Source organism: Malus sylvestris, chromosome 4 (assembly GCF_916048215.2).
Source record: "Malus sylvestris chromosome 4, drMalSylv7.2, whole genome shotgun sequence".
NCBI classification, from domain to species: Eukaryota; Viridiplantae; Streptophyta; class Magnoliopsida; order Rosales; family Rosaceae; genus Malus; species Malus sylvestris.
Genome location: NC_062263.1, coordinates 7,511,732 through 7,530,139, shown reverse-complemented (window position 1 = coordinate 7,530,139; position 18,408 = coordinate 7,511,732). Strand labels below are relative to the sequence as shown.

The window sequence follows — 18,408 nt, the reverse complement described above, 5'->3', positions numbered from 1 at the left end:
TTCTCATTTTCTATAAATACAATCCCACACAACATCAAAAAAGGTGGTGAGGTTCACGGGTGAGAGAGGAAGGAAAAGAAAGAAAGAAAAGAGAGGAAGGAAAAGGAAGAGAGAAAAGAGAGGAAGAAGAGAGGAGATAATAGAGAGAGTTATCTGTACTCTTATTATTTCAGATTATAATGAAAGCACCACTGCTACCCCGAGGACTTACTCCAGTCACACTGACTGTAGAGGAACCTCGTAAATTTTGTGTCTTGTTTCATTTATTCCACTGCACCCACAATCGATTTTACAACATATTCATATATTTTGGAGCTTGTGTTAAAGGATTCATATAGTGTAGACCAATGTTGTTCCTTGATTGTACGTTTTTTTAATGGAAGATATATTGGTACTCTTCTTGGTTGTTGTGCTAAAAATGCAAATAGTGGTAAGTTTTTTTAAGTTTATTAAAGTGCAGCATCAGTTTAATAATGTGCATCATCTATTTATTAAAATGCAACATCAGTTTAATAATGCGCAACATCTATTTATTAATGTGCAGCAAAAGTACAGCATCAGTTTATTAATGTGCAACTTTCTGTGTAAAGTGCAGCATCAGTTTAGTAATGTGCATCGTCAGTTTATTAAAGTGCGACATCAGTTTAATAATGTGCAGCATCAGTAATGTTATGTGCAGAACCTGTTTTTGATATAATTATTAATTTTTTTCTTTCTATACAGAGATTTTTCATGTGTGTTATGGTATTGTTGACATAGAAAATGAAGAGAATTGAACGTGGTTTGTTGAACATTTGGCTCGAATATTAAATTACCAAAGAAGGAAAATCACATTTATTACCGACCGACATCATGGGCTTTTAAATGCTATTCGAAAGTACTTCCGTATTGTTTCTCATTGTTTTTGCATTATACATTTTCGAGAAAATTTATAAAGGCAATGTGCAGATAATAAGTTTTTGAAGGATTAGTTGTGTGAATATTTCAAAAATTGTGCATATGCATGTAGTGTCGAAGATTTTGATAGGAATATTGAGAAAATGTGAAGTGTTGGTAGAGATATTTCCGATTCATTTTTAGATGATCTTCCAAAAGAGCATTATTCTATTATACATTTTCGAGGAAATGAGTAGGGCGAAATGAGTAATGCAACTTCAAAATAATTAACGCAATGATTTCTGAAGAGTGTCTTATGCCTATTCTTGATTTGATTGAATCAACTAGGGGGAGGTTGATGGTCATGATGTCCGACAAGAGGCATGTTTCGCAAAAGTGGTTTCTTTGTTATGTCAAAAAAAAAAACAAAAAAAAAGATCTTAGAGGTTTTGTTCAAGAAGGTAGTCATTGGATTGTTAGTAGGTAATCTGATGATGTGTTTAAGGTATGGGGAATAGGAACTCTTTTGTTATTATGATGGATCAACGCCAATGTTCATGTGTTCAATGGAAGCATAAAGGATTTTCTTGTGCTCATGCTTTGCAAGTTATTCTGCATGATCAACGTATTATTGAGGATTTTGTGGATGATTACTGGAAAGTTTCTTCTTATTAGCTAAGCTATCAATTTCCTATTGTCCCAGTTTCTAACTTGAACAAGCCGACTTTTTATCTACTAAATGCTCATGTTAATCCCCCTCTTACAAGGAGACAAGGTAGTAAACCACGTATTCATCATTACAAGTCTAAAAATGAGACAAGAGGTGTATGATGTAGTCGTTGTCCTTAGATTTAACACCATAACAAGCAAACATGTAAGACTTTAATTTGATTTTTATTTTTATTTTTTGAGTGTTGGATTTTTTTTGTATTATGAAAGTTTGTTATTACATCAGTTTTTTGTTATTTTTCATTCAAAATAAATTTTTGATTTTATGCAGAATCAAGTTTTTTATGCACCATAAGTTGTTTTCGTATTTTGCAATTTTTGGTACCCCAATTTATGAAGAATCATTTTTTAGCAATTGAGCTCATGTTTTTATGGATAGGAGACATAATATTTTTCAACGTAATACTTATGCAGCATCAGTTTCATTTAATCAACGTTGTTGATGCACAAAATCAATAGGGACTTTGGTACAACAGAAAATGTTAAGTTTGTGACCTTTGCTAGATTGCTCCGGTTACTAGTGTGGATAAGTATGTAAATGGATAGAGACAGGGAAGCAAACGCAAGATGTACATGGTTCACCCAGATTGGCTACGTCCACGGAATAGAAGAGTTCTCATTAATTGTGAAAGGTTTACACAAGTACATAGGTTCAAGCTCTCCTTTAGTGAGTACAAATGAATGATTGGTACAAATGACATTAGGAAATATTGTGGGAGAATGATCTCCTTTTATAGAAGAGTTTCTAGCTTTGTTCTGACATTAACACATGTCGTGTTGAGATTGGCTTCTGATGTTGACACGTGTCGCGCTGTGATTGGCTTCTGATGTCGACACGTGTCGCACTGTGATTAGCCTCTTGGTTGGAGGGAAACTCTTCTAGGTCCTTGACGGTATAACGTTGACCAGTGCTCAGTAGTTTTGGGATTGGTCAAGTATGGTACAAACAGTGCTCCCCTAAGTTCCCGAGTGAGGGAAGCTCCTCGGTTGGGGACTTGCAAGATCCAAGCCGCTAAGTAATCAAGAAACTTCTAAGTACTAAAGTGTGGTATCATTTTCACTTGCCTTATCTGTCTCATAGGTAGATGTGGCATCTTCTCTGAAAGTACTTTTCCTTCATCCAGATGTGGTATCTTTAACTGGTGGAGAATGCACAAGGTAATGTATCAATTTCACTTGAAGCTTACTTGTAGTTTCAGGCTTGATCAAGCGCGATACAAACCATGTAGTAAGAGTCCCTAAGTCGCCGAGCTAGGAGATCCGTCGAAAGAGGTGACAGACAAGGTAAGCAATCAGAGCTCCCAGAAATCAATCCTAAATCAGAAGTTTGATTTCGAGTTCCAGCTGATTGTTCTCATTCTCCCCATCTTGCAGGCAGCAGGAAGGATAAAGAGAAGAAAAAGGAGAAGAGATGATATGAGATACTTTTGCTTTTGAATAAGTAACTTTCCACAGGCTTATTCTTGAACTGGGTTTGAGGGTTTGAGGGTTTTCTGCAGAGTATAAGGTCGACTCAAGAATTTGAGGGTTAAAATAAGTCCATCAAATCAAGTGTGCGTTCGACCTTGATGATATGGGATACTTTTGCTGTTGACAAAGTAATAGATAAATTGGCACGTGTTCTGTTGCTCTTGTTTTCACATGCTTTCTTGTATCCTTCTCACTTGCCCTATCTGTTCCTCAGGCAGATATGGTATCTTTTCTGGAAGCATAAGATGTTAAAGATGAGTACTCAAGAGCAATGCCAAGTAAGTAATCGGGCAAAAAGTTCCAGGTAGTCAGTTCCTGACTGGAAACTTGATTCCAAGTGTTGATCGATTGCTTTCTTTCTCCTTGTCTTGCAGGTAAGAACAAGGCCAAAGGAAAAGACAGGGAAAAAGCATGATATGGGATACTCTTACTTTTAACCCTGATGATATGAGATACTCTGGCTCTGGTGTGGCTTGTTTGCAGAGGTATTATCGGGGGGAAAATAAGCTGAGTATTTCGAGAGACTCTGTTGAGAGTGCCGTCTCGGATGTAAAGAAAAGTTGAGCATTTTTTTTTATTTGCAGGTTTGCCTGGCTATGGAGGATGAAGGTCGACATATATAGGAATTGTCCTAATAGCAAGTAGTAACGTTGTTCATTTACCCTTCTCGGTCATTACAATGTAGTGGGAGCTGCAAGATTCATGTGTTTTAAATTTGTTAGAGCACTTTGAAAAAGTGGTATGTGGTATCTGGAAAGCTGATGTTGCGTGTGAAGATTGCAGATAAGCTTTATCCAAGGAAATCTGGCTCTCGAAGTTCAGAGAACGGTGCCTCTTCGATTTCGAACAAGTAATCTTGTCGGGGACCTGGCTTTCGAGATTCGGAGAATGGTGCCTCTTCGATTTTTTAGAAAGCAATCCTGTTGGGAGTCTGGCTTTCGAGATTCAAAGAGCGGTGCCTCTTCGATTTTTGAGAAAGCAATCCTGTTGGGAGTCTGGTTCTCGAGATTTGGAGAGCGGTGCCTCTTCGATTTTTGAGAAAGCAATCTTGTTGTGAGTCTGGCTCTCGAGAGTCGGATAGCGGTGCCTCTTCGATTTTTTAGAAAGTAATCCTAGTGGCAGTTTGGCTCTTGAGATTCGAGGAGCGGTGCCTCTTTGATTTTTGAGCAAGTAATCCTGTTAGGAGTGTTTTCTCAATGTGAGTAAAGGTTGGGCATTTTTGCCAGTCTGCCTTATCACGGAGCACGGAGGTTGACATACATAGGGACTTTCCAGTTATCAAGCAGTGGTGCTGTTCATTTACCCTTGTGGGTAATGGTAGGGTAGCTGGACCTTCAAAATTTATGTGTCTAAATTTTGTCAGAGATCTGTGGCAAAGTTATTTGTGGTACCCGAGGAGCTGATGTTGCGTGTGGGGATTGTCGACATATTTTACTCAGGAAAATCTGCTTCTCAAAATCTGGAGAGTGATGCCTCTTCAATTTTTGAACCAACGACCCTATTGCCCTTTCTTTTATAGGGGCACCAATTGTGTGAAAAAAGTACGTTTAAAGAGTTATTGCTTGCAGGAATTTTCCCCTTATTTCTCAAGCCACAAGAATAATGATATTGTGCCACCATTGTTTCATCAAAGTGGATCTTTGAGCAAGGTTGTTTGCTTCAAGGCTTCTCACTTCAAAATTGGCTCCGATGACTTGTTTAGAGACTTCCTCGAGACATATTGGCAAGCTATTTCGTCGGGAGTGCGTGTGAGGCGTGTTAAGGATGGTAATAGTCGTAAGCCATATGATGGGGCTTAGAAAGACATCAAGTTCCATCCTTACTATTTTGTGTTAGGGTTTACTTTTCATATGCCACTTTTTTCCAAGAAGTGCTATGCTTCATGAGATGTGCCCCCGCTTAATGTTATCCCAATGTGGTTTGTGTGATGGTGAGATTCCACAATCTAAACCAATTTTTTTTACTTAGATTTGACCGTTAACAAATTTTGGTACTTCTTTGACATAGGCCACATTGAAGGAGTTGGGTAGCTACAATCTCGCCATAGGCTTTTTGATAATTCAAGCAAGGGAGATCATGATTGAGCCAATGAGACTTTGGAGATAAGTGAAGAATGAGAGTTTGATTCTTTCTCTGAGCTGCGTGTTTCAACGGTCTTTATATATGTCTGGTAAGTAAGTTGCTTAATCTTTCGATTGCTTAGTATTTGTGCTTAGTTGCTCTTTAATTTTTTTATTATCTCCCGCTACTTTTGTAGATTCAGAGTTTGGCTCAACTTCTAAGATTTCTCTAGACATGAAGAAAGTGCATGTTTCTTTGGGTATCCCCTCCGAGTACCGTGAGTGGTATTGGCTGCTTAGTCCTCTTCGTAGGGAAAAATGTGGGCTGCCCTCAAGAGAAGAGATAGAACGAATCAAGGCTAAGGCATTGGCTCGTCCTATCACTGTGGTGGAGCCTGCTACAAATGAAGGTGGGAAAAAGAGGAATTCCCCGTCTGCTCAAGAGATGCCCGCTAAGAAGAAGCCAAAGACTTCTTCTGCTGCTCATGGGGGTTCACCGGCTGCTCAAGAGACGCCTGCTGAGAAGAAGCCGAAGACCTCTTCCTCTACTCGTAAGGATTCACCGGCTGCTCCCAAGCTTATGATTGACTTGCCTTCCTCCAAGGGCGAGAAAAATGAGGATGCTAGATCTGTGCTGGTGGCGCCAACCGTTCTGAAGGCTACTAGTTCGATTGCTGATAAGATTGCCCAGCGTATAAGTTCCTTCGTGCCTTCAGTGCCAAAACGTCCACCTGGAGCTAAAGTCTGGTTCACCTTTGGAGAGGCTTGTTACTATGAAGAATGACAAGGTGCCCCTGCCTGCTAAAGTGGCGCCAAAATCTGCTCCTCTACTATTGAGACTAACTCGTCTACTGAGAAGAAGAAGACTGCTCGTGCAGGCAGTCATAAGAAATCCACCAAGTCTGTTTCTGGGGAAGCTGCTGAGATTTGTGAGCTTTTGAAACCAAATTTGCTTGAAGACATTGTTGTATGTGCCAAGTTTGTTGATGGCGTTAAAGGAGTTGTTAGCCCAAGTTCCTTTGTAAAGTATACGACCAAGTATATGAGGACCGCTCTGCTGGCCATGATGCAGAAAATGGCGATTATGGCAGCCAAGTCTATGTTTCTTGATCAATAGGATACCAAGGCTGCTAAGGATGTGGCAAGAACTATGGCAGCCAATGCTTACTCATCGGCCGAGAAAGTCAAGAAATTGGAATCTAAGCTTGTTGCTTTGAAAGGGTCTAATATCTCTTGCCCCACTTCTTTGCAGCTTAAGACCACTCACCAAGAGATCGTGGATTTGAAGACTAGCCTTGACGCAATCCAAGTGAAGTATGAAAGTGCAGAGAATGAGATCGAATGTTACATACCTCAGATTCAAGATCTTGAGCATGCCATCTCTGAATTCTGCTCTGCTGCTTATGCAAAGGATGAAAAACTGATCGCTGCTTACAACCAAGTGATCCACTTCAAGAAGGTTGTTAATAGGCTTGAGGCTCAATTGTTGGAACTCCAAGGTTCTTTGAAGATCAACAACAATCTGAAGAGAGAAGTGGATGAGCTACAGCGAGTTCATGCTTGTCTGCTTGAGGAGATTTAGCAGTTGAAGGGTGAGAAGGCTGGGTTCGAGACTTTGCTTAATCAGAGTCAAGTCGACTTCTACAAGCTGGGTTATGTAGATCATCTCTTTGGATGGCTGTTTGACTTTGAGTTTTCTAGTAGAGACTTCGAGACATTCTCTATCTCCCAGAAGACTTGCTCGCCTTTACTTTTGAGTCTTATATTGGTGAGGTAGTCGGAGAGGTTGGTGCCCAAGTTGGGGCAGCTGGGGATGAAACGTCGGATGATGCCGCTGCTGAGGGCATCACGGCTGTTGAAGGTATAACGACCGAGTAATTATGGGATGTCCAAGTTGCTGAATAATAGTCATCTAAGTAGCCTTTAGGATTTTCTTTATTTTCCTTATTGTTTTTGCTTTGTTTAAACTTCTTCGGTCTTTGCTAGTTGTTTATAAATTTTGCTAGAAAATTTAATAAACTTGTTTCCTTCGCTTTTCTCCATCTTCGCTTCTTTTGTTAATGTCCTAACCTTTAGACTTTATAGACCAGTCGCAGACGTACTACTTTTCTATAAGCAGACAAGCCTACATAGCCTACGTATCCGTAGGTGTTGGTCTAGAACTTTGCAAAGTTGTTAGCCATAGGGTTAGCAGCCAGATGCCTTACTTACAGAAGCAGCCAAGTCCGCGTAACCACTAGGTTGACAACCTTGGCTTTCTCCAATTCTATAGGTTGCGTAGCAAGTACCACAACACTTTAGGACTTGGTGTAGGTTGTTCCGCACTTGGCAGTGGTGAAGCTTATCGACTACGTAGCATGTTAGCAGTGGATAAGGCTTCGTATATGGACACTAGCTTGTTTAACATTTCACAAGAATGTGTAGTTGTATAAGTCAAGTGCGGCTTTACTACTTGAAAGGCAAGCCATATGCAATTTTCGAAAACCGTAAGCTGCCTTAGTGCACTTGGTAGCAACTTTAGGTTTCCAAGGCAGCCATTCATAGGGCGTACTGCATAATGTGCCCTTCATCTCTAAGGCCCAGTTCCCCGCGGATTAGGCTAAGAGACCCAAAATCCTTCAATTAGCTAAGCCTTGAAAAAGACTGTTGTGGTTACTTCTAGGAATCCCTACGCAAGCCATCGTGCATCTAGTTATACTAGGGCAGCCCGGCTTATCCACGTCTGGATATTCGGAGTGTATAGTTTATCCTCCCGCTTTGGAGAGCAGACCCATGTGGGTGTTAGGGAATTAGTTTACCATTTCGCACTGGAGAGCAGGTTGGTCCCTCGAGGGTGTAATTCATACGGTGAGTCCCTAAGAAGGGCATGATCTTCTTTTGAAGTGCAAGATAGATAAGTTGTTGTAGACATGTAGTTGAGCCAATTTGTAAATTAATTCTGAATTCTTCATTGAAAAACGAGTGAAACGAACAAATAACTTAGCTGTAAAAGACTGCATAACAATTGGATAGTCCTTGGCTTGTGAGGTGGTGCCAGTTAAGCTGCTTGAGTCTTTGGGTCTTGATATGGTGGGAGGTCAACATGGTACTTCCTCAGGTTGTAGGCGTTCCATTATTTCTCGATCTCTTTATCGTTCATGGTGGCGAGGGTGTAATTACCTTTGCCGCCTACTCTGCTAATCTTGTATGGACCTTCCCATATGGGATCCATCTTCTTGGAGCCTTCTCTATGAGCAGTGATGAAGACTTTTCTTAGAACCAGATCTCCGGGTTGGAATTGCCAAATCTTGGCCCTCTTATTATAGTTGGAAATGAGCTGCTACTGGTAGGCTGTGATGCCAGTGATGGTCTGCTCGTGTTTCTCATCTGCTAGATCTAAGCTTGTGGCCATCTCTTTTCTATTCTGCACAATGCTTGGGAGTAGAGTGCTGATGCTTGGCACGATGATGTTGGGATGAATGATTGCTTCTGAACCATATGCTAAAGAGAAAGGAGTTTCACCGAATGCTTGTCTTTCGATGGTGCGATATGCCCATAGACATCCGAGGAGTTCGTCTGATCATTTTCCCTTCTTGTCGGTGAGGGATTTCTTAAGGCAATCGATGATTGTCTTGTTGGATGCTTCAGCCTGCCTATTGCCTTCAGGATATCTCAGCGTGGACATTTGCTGCTTAATGCCATATTTTTAGAAGAACTTCACCAAGTATTTGCCCACGAATTGCGGGCCATTGTCGGTAACGATGGATTGAGGGATGCCAAATCAACAAATGATGTTCCTCCATATGAAGCGTTCTATGTATGTCTAAGTCGTGGTCATCATGGGCTCAACTTCTACCCATTTGGTGAAGTAATCGGTTGCCACGATCATCATGCCTCTACCCCTAGTAGTAGGTGGCATAAGTCATACTAGGTTGATTGCCCACTACATGAACAACCAATGACTCGTCTGAGGGTGTAGTTCGCTGGCAGGCAGTGCTGGTACCGGTTTGTAACGTTGGCAGTGGTCATACTTTTGTACTAACTCATTTGCATCTTAGTGCATGGTAGGCCAGTAGTAGCATACGTTAAAAGCCTTCTATGTTAAGGATCAACCCCCAAAGTGGTTTCGAGAAATGCCTTCGTGGATTGAGCTTAGAACCTTCAAGTCATCGGGAGGCGCTAGGCAGTGGAGATGTGGTTCGGTGTAAGATCTTCAGATAAGAATGTCGTTCTATATGTAGTAGTGTGCTACCTTTATTTGGAGCTTCCTAGACTCCAACTTTTCCTTGGGGAGTGTGTCGTTGATCATGTAATCTATAGTAGAACTTTTCCAGTTGGGAGTTATACTAACCTGTGACACCTCAGCTGCCAGCTCTGCCTCTATGCTTAGCTTGTCTAGATACTCCATCGGAATCAAGCGTTTAAGTTGGTGATTGAGGGCAGAGCTTAAGCCGGCTAGCTCATCCGTGTGAGCGTTGTTTGCTTGTGTACCTTCTCTATGTATTGCGCCATCTTCAGATGTTTCGCCATGTACTCCCCAATAGCCTGGTTGGTGATTAGCTGGGAATCGGAATGAATTGCAAGCTTCTTCACTGCCAAGTATTTTTCCATTCAGAAGCTTGTTAGTAGGGCCTCGTACTCTGCTTCGTTGTTGGATGCTTTGAAACCTAGAGTGATCGCCTGCTCGAGCATTGAACCGTCTGGAGTGACAAGGACCACAGTTGTTCCTGAGCCTTTGTAGTTGAATGCATCGTTGACATGTAAATGCCAGAAGTCTTTGTTGGGGGAACAGGCGCGGCTAAGGTGTGCTCGACTGCTTCTGGGGCGTCGTTAGGCCGCTCTATTGCATTGCCTAAGCTAGGCATAAATTCTGATATGAAGTATGCCAAGGCTTGGGCCTTTATTACCGTGCGGGGTCGAAAAACTAAACCGTATTGGCTAAGTTCCAATGTCTATTTCATCACTTGTTGAGAAGCGTCTGGACCATGTAGTATTGATTGTAGTGGATATTGAGTCATGATGATGACTGTATGAGCTTGAAAGTATGGTGTAAGCTTCCGAGCAGTAACAGCTAGCGCCAAAATTATTTTTTTGATCTTTGGGTATCTAGTTTCCACATTAAGAAGAGCTTTAGAAGTGTATAATACTGGTTGTTGGGCCTCCAACTCTTCTCGTATAAGAGCAGAGCTCACTGCTACTTCAGATAATACCAAGTATATGGAAAGCTTTTTCACACTCTTCTACCCATTTGTCTCGTTATGCCTTCTTGATGGCCTTGAAAAAGGGCTTGTATCGATCAGTAGACTGTGAAAAAAAAGCGGTTGAGGGCAGCAGCTCGTCCTGTCAAGCTTTGGATCTCCTTCAAGGTAGTGGGAGATTTCATCTCTAGGATCACTTAGATTTTCTTGGGATGTGCTTCGATTCCTCATTGGGTTACTAAGTACCCTAAGAATCTGCCTAAAGATACTCCGAATATGCATTTGGTGGGGTTGAGCTTCATCTTGTACTTTCTAAGAATGTCGAAAGTTTCTGTCAAGTTGCCGATGTGGTTTGACCACTGCTTGCCTTTCACCATCATGTTTACTAACCTTTGGTAAATGGTTTTTGCGTTATTGAGGCCAAAAGGCATAACCTTGTAGCAGTAGGTGCCTCGTTCGATCATGAACGTGATTTTCTTCTTGTCGAGCTTGTACATAACTATTTGGTTGTAGCCAGAGTATACGGCCAAGAAGCTGAGCAGCTGGTTTTCAGAAGTTGAAGCTAGCAATAGATCAATCATGGTAAGCAGATAAGGATCTTTTGGGCATGTTTTGTTCATGTTAGTGTAGTCTACGCATACCCTCAATTTGCCCTTCTCTTTCTTCACGACTAGCACGACATTGGCAAGCCATGCTGAGTGTGCTACCTCTTTTATGAATCTGGCCTCCAGTAGCTTGTCAATTTCTGCCTCGATGATCACTACTTGCTCGGGTGCGAAATGTCTTCTCGTTTGGATCACCTGCTTGGCAGCAGGGTCGACGTGCAACTTATGGCAAGCTATCTCAGGATCGATGCCAAGCATGTCGAAAGGTGACCATGAAAAGACGTATCGGTTTTCCCTAAAGAAAGTCGTGGGTTCTTCCTTCTTAGTTAGGCTTAGATGTAAGCTGATTCTAGTCGTCTTTTCTGGCTGCTGGGGATCAAGAATGATATCTTCGACGTCCTCTTTGGGTTTCCATCCTATCTCATCAGTTTGAGCGCCATCTTCTTGATCCGCTTGCTGTAATTGCTATTTGGTAGCTTCATCATTTTAGACCTCGGTATCCTCTACGGGGTTAAAGGTCTTTTTCTTTGATTCCTTCAACACCTGCACAATGCATTGTCGAGATGCGGCTTGGTCAAACTTGATTTCTTTGACTCCTCCTCCCGAGATGCGGAATCAGATCATTTGATACTTGACGGAATGATGGCATCCAACTTGATCAACCAATGTTTCCCAAGAATCCCGTTGTAAGGAGATGGGTCGCTTATGATCGTGAACATCTGCTTTAAGACAATTAGTGGTGTTTTCACGTCAAGTATGATGGGACTAATGGTAGTCAAGGTGTGCTCGTTGAATCCGGTAAGTACCTCTGCTCAGAGTATGATCGTGCTTTCTAGGCCCATATTCTGAATGATTAAGAGTTGAAGTAGGTTGACTGCACTCTATTGTCGATCATCATTATGTCGATTATGGCATGGGCTAGCTGGACAGATACTACTAAGTTGTCGTCGTGTGGAAAATCGACGCCTTCTGCATCTTGCTCGGTGAAGCCAATGATGGGTCCAAGTTGAGTGTCGACTGCTTAGACCTGTGAGACTAGTAGAGCTTGCAGGATCTTTCTTTTTTTGAGTTGTTGGTGGCCCCCAAGTGCTCTGATTCAGCGAAAAGGCCATTGATTTGAATCGTCTTGGTTAGCGGCTCTTCGTCGTCGTCTGCGTTCCTTTTAGGTTGCGCAGCTGGCTTGTCAAAGTATTTGTCAACCTTGCCTTCTTTCACGAGCTTTTTAGGTAATTCTTCCAAGTGTAGCAATTGTCGGTTGTGTGATCAGAACCTCAGTGGAATACATAGTATTTGGAGTGATCTAACTTGGAAGTATCTCCATTTGATTGTTTCGGCAACTTGAACCATGGCTCGTTCTTGATGTAGCGAAGGATTTGGTGGATTGGGATTGAGAACTAAAATAGTTCTTGGTCGTCAGGTCATCTTTTGATGGCCTCCTGCCTGCTTTTGCTGGGCTGCTTCCCATCCTCCTTCTTTTGAGCCACTGCCGACTCTTTCCAAGGCTACTCGGGCACCTTGTCTGCTCGTCGAGCCTCATCTCAAAGTGCATGTTTCTCAGCTAGAGCAAATGAGTCTGCTAGAGTTAAATCTTCTCTCATGATCATTTCTCCGAACAATGGGTGGTCTGTTATGAGTCTTTTTTGGAAGGCTGCGCTTGCTATCGAGTCATCGCATCCAACGATTTTCACCTTCTCTGCGTTGAACCTCTTCACGTAGTTGCGGAACGACTCCTTTAGGTTCTTCTTCACATTGAACAAGTGGTCGAACTTTTTCTTGATCGAGCGGTAGGATTAGTATGCTTTGGTGAAAACGAAGGATAGATCATCAAAACTCCGGATTGATCGTGGTTGCAAGATGTGAAACCAATCTTGCGCCTTGCCTTGCAAAGTGGTGGCGAATATTTTGCAAGCTCTGATTGCTCGATCTCATCCGTGAAGGGTGACGTGCTTATGTTGGTCATATCCCGCCGTAGTGCTTCATCGGCCACTTTGTTATGTTGGAAATCATGCAATCGCTGGTTGAATAGCCTCTCTGCCTTTTCCTGAATTTACCTTTATTGGGGTAGCGGAGCTCTCGGCTGCCCCTAGTCTTGTTCTGCTGGTCTGGACTGCTCTTTTACATGTTCGGCTCGTCTATGTCGCGGTAGCAATGCATGTAGTCTGTTCCTGGTAGGTGAGGGAATTCTTCACAGGCTGCAGGGTATGCTTGTCCATTGGCCTAATTGAAAGTACAAACTCCTCCGCGCGCTAAGATGGGAGTATACGTTATCTCGGGGCCCAATCAGGAGTGTATGTTGCCCGAACACCGGTTCGTGATTGGTCGAGTGGCTATTTGCCAGGACACTGCTGGAGAGGTTCTTTGTTTGCCCTTATCCTACTTCGAGACACCTCGTCTGGGGCACATTGGATCTCAGTGCGCTTCAAGAATTGAGTCACCAACGTCGTCTGTTGTGCAAGGGCGCTCATCAACTCCATGACTTGTCGGGACAAGTATTGTTCGCCATTTGGGTTGGAAGAGCTTGGAAAGAATAAGCCTCATTGAGCAGTGAAAGGGTGGTAGACTCCGAGCGCGAGATTTGAGTTGGGAAATGTCAAATCCGAGGAAGAAATGTGGTGAAAAGGCCCCCTGTTCGATCGAGGTCTTGAAATTTGAAGCCGGGATGGTTGAGCAAATCTTGGGCCAACTTTGGCCGCTTAAGAAGCCACGAGAGCAGGTTGCTTGGCGTGTGGCGCACGCGGGTGTGAGGCTTGGGCTCGGCTTAGCAACGCATTGGGCTTATGCTGGGTTTGGGCAGCGCAGGTCGGCTCAGTTAGGGCTTGGGCCTTAGAGGGTTGAAGTGGCAGGGCTTGGGCCGTGGTTATGGGGCCATGAACCTTGCAATAGGTGGCCACCATAGTGGTTGCCACTGTGGTGCCTCATGGCAGTGCCACTTCACTTACTGTCAATGTTCTAAAAATCGGCCTAGGCGCTGGGTGGCGGAGCTCCGACCCGATTTAGACTAAAACGCTCAGTTAGGCGATGAGGAAATAAGCAGCCGCCAAGGCGCTTACTAAGCGCCTAAGGCAGGCTAGGCAGCAATCTAGGCGGTTTGAATCTCACTGCAAATCCTAAACTTGCTGTCATTTTCGTAAATGATCTACAACTTCCGATCTCGTATATAACAACATAGCTCAGGAAAATTTCTATAGCTCGTCTCTGTGAAGATAAGGGAAGAGAGGGTGCGAAGAGAGAGAGAGAGACTGCCGGTGAAGATGAGGGAAGAAAAATTGCTGCCAGATAATTTCTGCAGCTCGTCTGTGAAGATAAGAGCAGAGAAGAGTGTGAAGATAAGAACAGAGAAGAGAGAGTGAGAGCAGAGAAGAAAGAGTGCGAAGAGAGAGAGAGAGAGATAGACTTAAACATTTCAGTATGTGGTGGTTGTGCAAGTTGAGGACTCAAAAAGATTGGGTAGTGTGAAAGAGCAGAGATGAGGTTGACGTTTTGGATGGTTTTAAAATTGAAAACCATGGACTCTAAGATGGTTTTAATCATGAAAGCCACCCAAGGTGGATGGGTGATGGGAAAGAGAGAGGTGAGGTGGACGGTTTTAAAAAGTGGAACACACATATACATATATATATATATATATAAGATTGGATGGGTGATGGGAAAGAGAGAGGTGAGGTGGACGGTTTTAAAAAGTGGAATACATACATACATATATATATATAGTGTGTGTGTGTGTGTATATATAAATTATTTAGATAATATTTTGTTTTTTTTTTCTTAAGCAAGCATATCATATATGTATAAAACATTTACATATGTATGTTCTTCTATAAGAAATAGAATATTAGTTAATAATTATTTACATTTGATATAGTAAATTTAATTAAATCATAAAATATATAAGAAATTTACCCAAATCCGCCTAGGCTGCCTAGGCGCCCGCCGCCCGACTAGCGCTTAGCGTTTTTTAAAACCTTGCTTACTACTACGTTGAGCTTTGTAGATAGTCGCGGTCCTAATCTTTGAATGTTGGAATTTTCATTCGTCAAGGTTTCCGAATCTCTTGCCATTGTACTTTTCTTTTACGTTTTATCGAATAATTTTTAGAAATAAAAATTCCTAGAATAAGAACATGCGAAAAATCTGCAAATAAGCAAGGATACAAAAACCTTAGATGCGAGAATCTTCTATGAGCGTTTGATCAAGACTTTCAACGAGAGCACCAATTCGTGGATGCAAAGTTCTTCCTCCTTATTCTTGGACAAAATTGCACCTACAAAACAAACAACACTTTAGGTCAAGGCCAAGAGCCTTACGCGCCCATAATGAATAGAGGGCTTTGAAGAACCTTCGATGCCAAAGTTAGAATTTTGAGGAAAAAATATTTGGAGAATTTGGAGAATTTAAAGAATTTAGCAAGAGAATTGGAATTGAGTTTTGGAGAGAATGTAAGAGTTTATATAGGGGTGTGGCTGGCCCCCTTGGGAGAGGAAGGACCGGCCACTTGGACGTTTTTGTGGGTTAGGTTTTTTATTTGTGGTTAATTAGCTAATTAATGGAATAATTAATTAATTAATTAGGTAATTAATATAATAAAAAGGAATGATTTGAGAGTTACTTTGTGGAGAAGACATGATGAGGAAGAATGAAATATGTTATAAATAAATATCTATTTTGGGCACTTTTAACTTGATTGAGAGATGATTGCCCACTGCTCACTCGTAGGAGCTTCGATGTTCCTCAAGGGTAATTTTGTTATTTTTTCCCAAAAATCCACGTGTCGCCTCTTGATTATTTTTGACTTCACAAGTTATACCAGAATTAGTATGCAACATCAATTATACCAGACTTAGTATGCAGTATCAGTTATACCCAACTTTGTATGCATGATCAGTTATACCAGAATTAGTATAAGTTTTTAGCATGCATTATTAATTATACAAGAATTAGTATCCAACATCAGTGATAAAAAAATTAGTATGCAGCATCAATTATACCAGACTTAATATGCAACATCAGTTATAACAGACTTAATATGCAACATCAATTATATCATACTTAGTATGCATCATCAATTATACCATAATCATTCAGTTGATGACATTTTAATTTTTTTTATGGCAAACTCATGATTTTATATAAAATTTAAATACAAATTTTGAGCAGAATTAGCTTGTTTTTGGATTTACCATTTTGTCTGCTAGGTCATCGTCTTGATTTTTTAGCTTATATTGGATTTGTGTTTTTATCATCCATGCAGATAGTGTCATTTCAAATTCTTCATCATCTGTTTGATCATCGCCTTTTTCCGATACATCTAAAACAGTTCTTTCATCATTACCCTCTTCTTGCTGTTGAATGTCAATCATATCGTCATCAGCATCACCTTTTAGAAGTTTAGGTGCTACTACAGTTTCATCCTTATTGGCTACTTGCTCAGGTCCCACTACCGTTTCAACTTCTTCAAGATCTTCATGTTGAAGCACTAATTTTTTTAACGCTTTAGCTTTCTTGGCTTTTAGTCCATTCTTAGCTACTTGCTTTTCCATTTTCCTCTTTTTTGATGCAGGTGGAGGTTCAACAAGGTCGTCATCATCATCTTCTGGGCAATGTTCAACTGACTCCAAAATTTGTTTTGCATTGTCCATCTGTGAAAGGTTAAAGAGTTATGTTTTTTAATACTTTATTTGAAAACAACACACAACAGGCACATGCACATGTAGAATCATGTTTTACATAAAAGTATATGCAATATCAGTTTTACCTTCAAATTTTTATTTGCTTCCTTATAAATTTTTTTCATCTAGATTTGCCAAATCTCACTTCATTGCTATTGGAGAGCATTTCTCATTTCTTTCTATTGGGTTGATGATTGTAGTGTGATCACAAATCCAATACTATAGACAAAATAAAAGTTAGAGATTTGTATATTTTTTGTAAAATGAGACAAAAACTGATTTTTTTTTTTATTAGTTTTTGTTTACTTACCAGTAAAAGTACAACAGTGCCACTGACAGTTGGTTGTTTGTCTCTTTTTCTCTTATGTATCCTATCGATTGATTCCATCAAATATATTGCTATTTCCTCGGCCCAATTGTACTGATTTATGTTATTGGTGGAGTTGCAATTCTTGGCCAAACTCCAAGGGAGTTTCCTCGCTAAGCTCCCAAGCAGATTTGTGTTAAGCAAATATAGAATTATAAGGCATGCTGCATCTTGATCCCCTTCTGTTGTCGCAATATCAAATGCAACTTGAATTGCTTGTGCAATTTCTCATCTACCAATTCTTGTCTTTTCCGAGAAGTATTTATCAACAAATCTGTTTTCTTTCGGCTTTGGGATTCTTAAGTCTCTTGTTGACTGAAGTGCTTCTCTGCCTCGATTTAAGATCCCAACTATGTGTTGAACATCATCAGTATTTACGTTACAATATCCATTTCTGATTTTGAACATTCCCTTTTCAGTGTTATACCAATTCACTAGATGTATGACATATCAGTCTGATTTCTTTATTTGTAGTTCACCTTTTATGTACGCGTTCACTAGTCTGCCAAAATGTGACTTATATATGAATGCCAAGACTTCTGATTTTTCTACAAGTTTTGGCTTGAGCTCTTGTATTAGTTCTGCAAAGGCCTAGAGATTTAGTCTTATTTGAGCATAATTCTCATCTGTTGCTCGATGCTTTAAGGCAAAAGATTTTGGAGCTGATTTCTGTTTAATTGCAAAATGTTTTACTTTTGTCGTCATCTTCAAAAAAAAATGAAATGATCATGAGTAGTATAATAAATTATCAAATAATAAGAAGTCATATAAATGACAAAGTATATGCAAGGGGCAAATGCTTAGCACACAAGCTAGATGCAGCATCACTTAACGCGCAAGCTATATGCAGCATCACTTAGCAAACAAGTAGATGAAGCATCACTTAGCAAATAAGGTAGATGCAGAATTGGTTGTTAACGCACAATGTAGATGCCTGACGTTTTACAGCATAAGATTTTGGAGATGATTTCTGTTTGATTACAAAATGTTTTACTTTTGTCGTTATCTTCATAAAAAAAAAATTGAAACGATCATGAGTATAATAAATTATCAAATAATAAGAAGTCATATAAATGACAAAGTAGATACAAATGGCAGATGCTTAGCACACAAGCTATATGCAGCATCACTTAGTAAACAAGTAAATGCAGCATCACTTAGTGCACAAGTAGATGCAGCATCACTTAGCAAACAAGATAGATGCAGAATTGGTTGTTAATGCACAATGTAGATGCATAATTGTGCAGAACCAATTTATAAATAGAAAGTAGAACCATAATTAATTTACAAAGTGCATCATCAGTACAAAGTGCAGCATCAGTTCAAAGTGCAGCATCGAAGTTAAACGGTTCTTTTTCAAATGTTTAAGAATCAATTTACAAATAGAAAGTAGAACCAAAATTAATTTACAAAGTGTAGTATTAGTACAAAGTACAGCATTGAAGCTAGACGGTTAAT

At 40.7% G+C, this 18,408-nt stretch overlaps 1 protein-coding gene across 1 annotated transcript; it reads right to left on the bottom strand.

Moving 5' to 3' along the window:
- Positions 1–8,694: 8,694 nt before the first annotated feature.
- On the bottom strand, positions 8,695–16,553 carry LOC126618083 (uncharacterized). The gene is made up of 4 exons (XM_050286181.1): positions 16,095–16,553; positions 10,703–11,373; positions 9,466–9,706; positions 8,695–8,802 (listed from the first exon to the last, which is right to left on the bottom strand). Exons 1-4 carry the CDS (start codon positions 16,551–16,553, stop codon positions 8,695–8,697), a joined length of 1,479 nt encoding a protein of 492 aa, XP_050142138.1.
- Positions 16,554–18,408: the final 1,855 nt, after the last annotated feature.

Bases quoted from the DNA above. Each gene is read 5' to 3' on its own strand.
- LOC126618083 (XM_050286181.1), bottom strand. From the start codon at position 16,553: ATGGACAATGCAAAACAAATTTTGGAGTCAGTTGAACATTGCCCAGAA. The intron at 9,707-10,702 runs GTTAGTAAACAT...AATACTTGGCAG, and splicing joins GCAAAAACCATTTACCAAAG to TGAAGAAGCTTGCAATTCAT. The intron at 8,803-9,465 runs GTTAGTATAACT...GGCATTAAGCAG, and splicing joins TGGCAGCTGAGGTGTCACAG to CAAATGTCCACGCTGAGATA.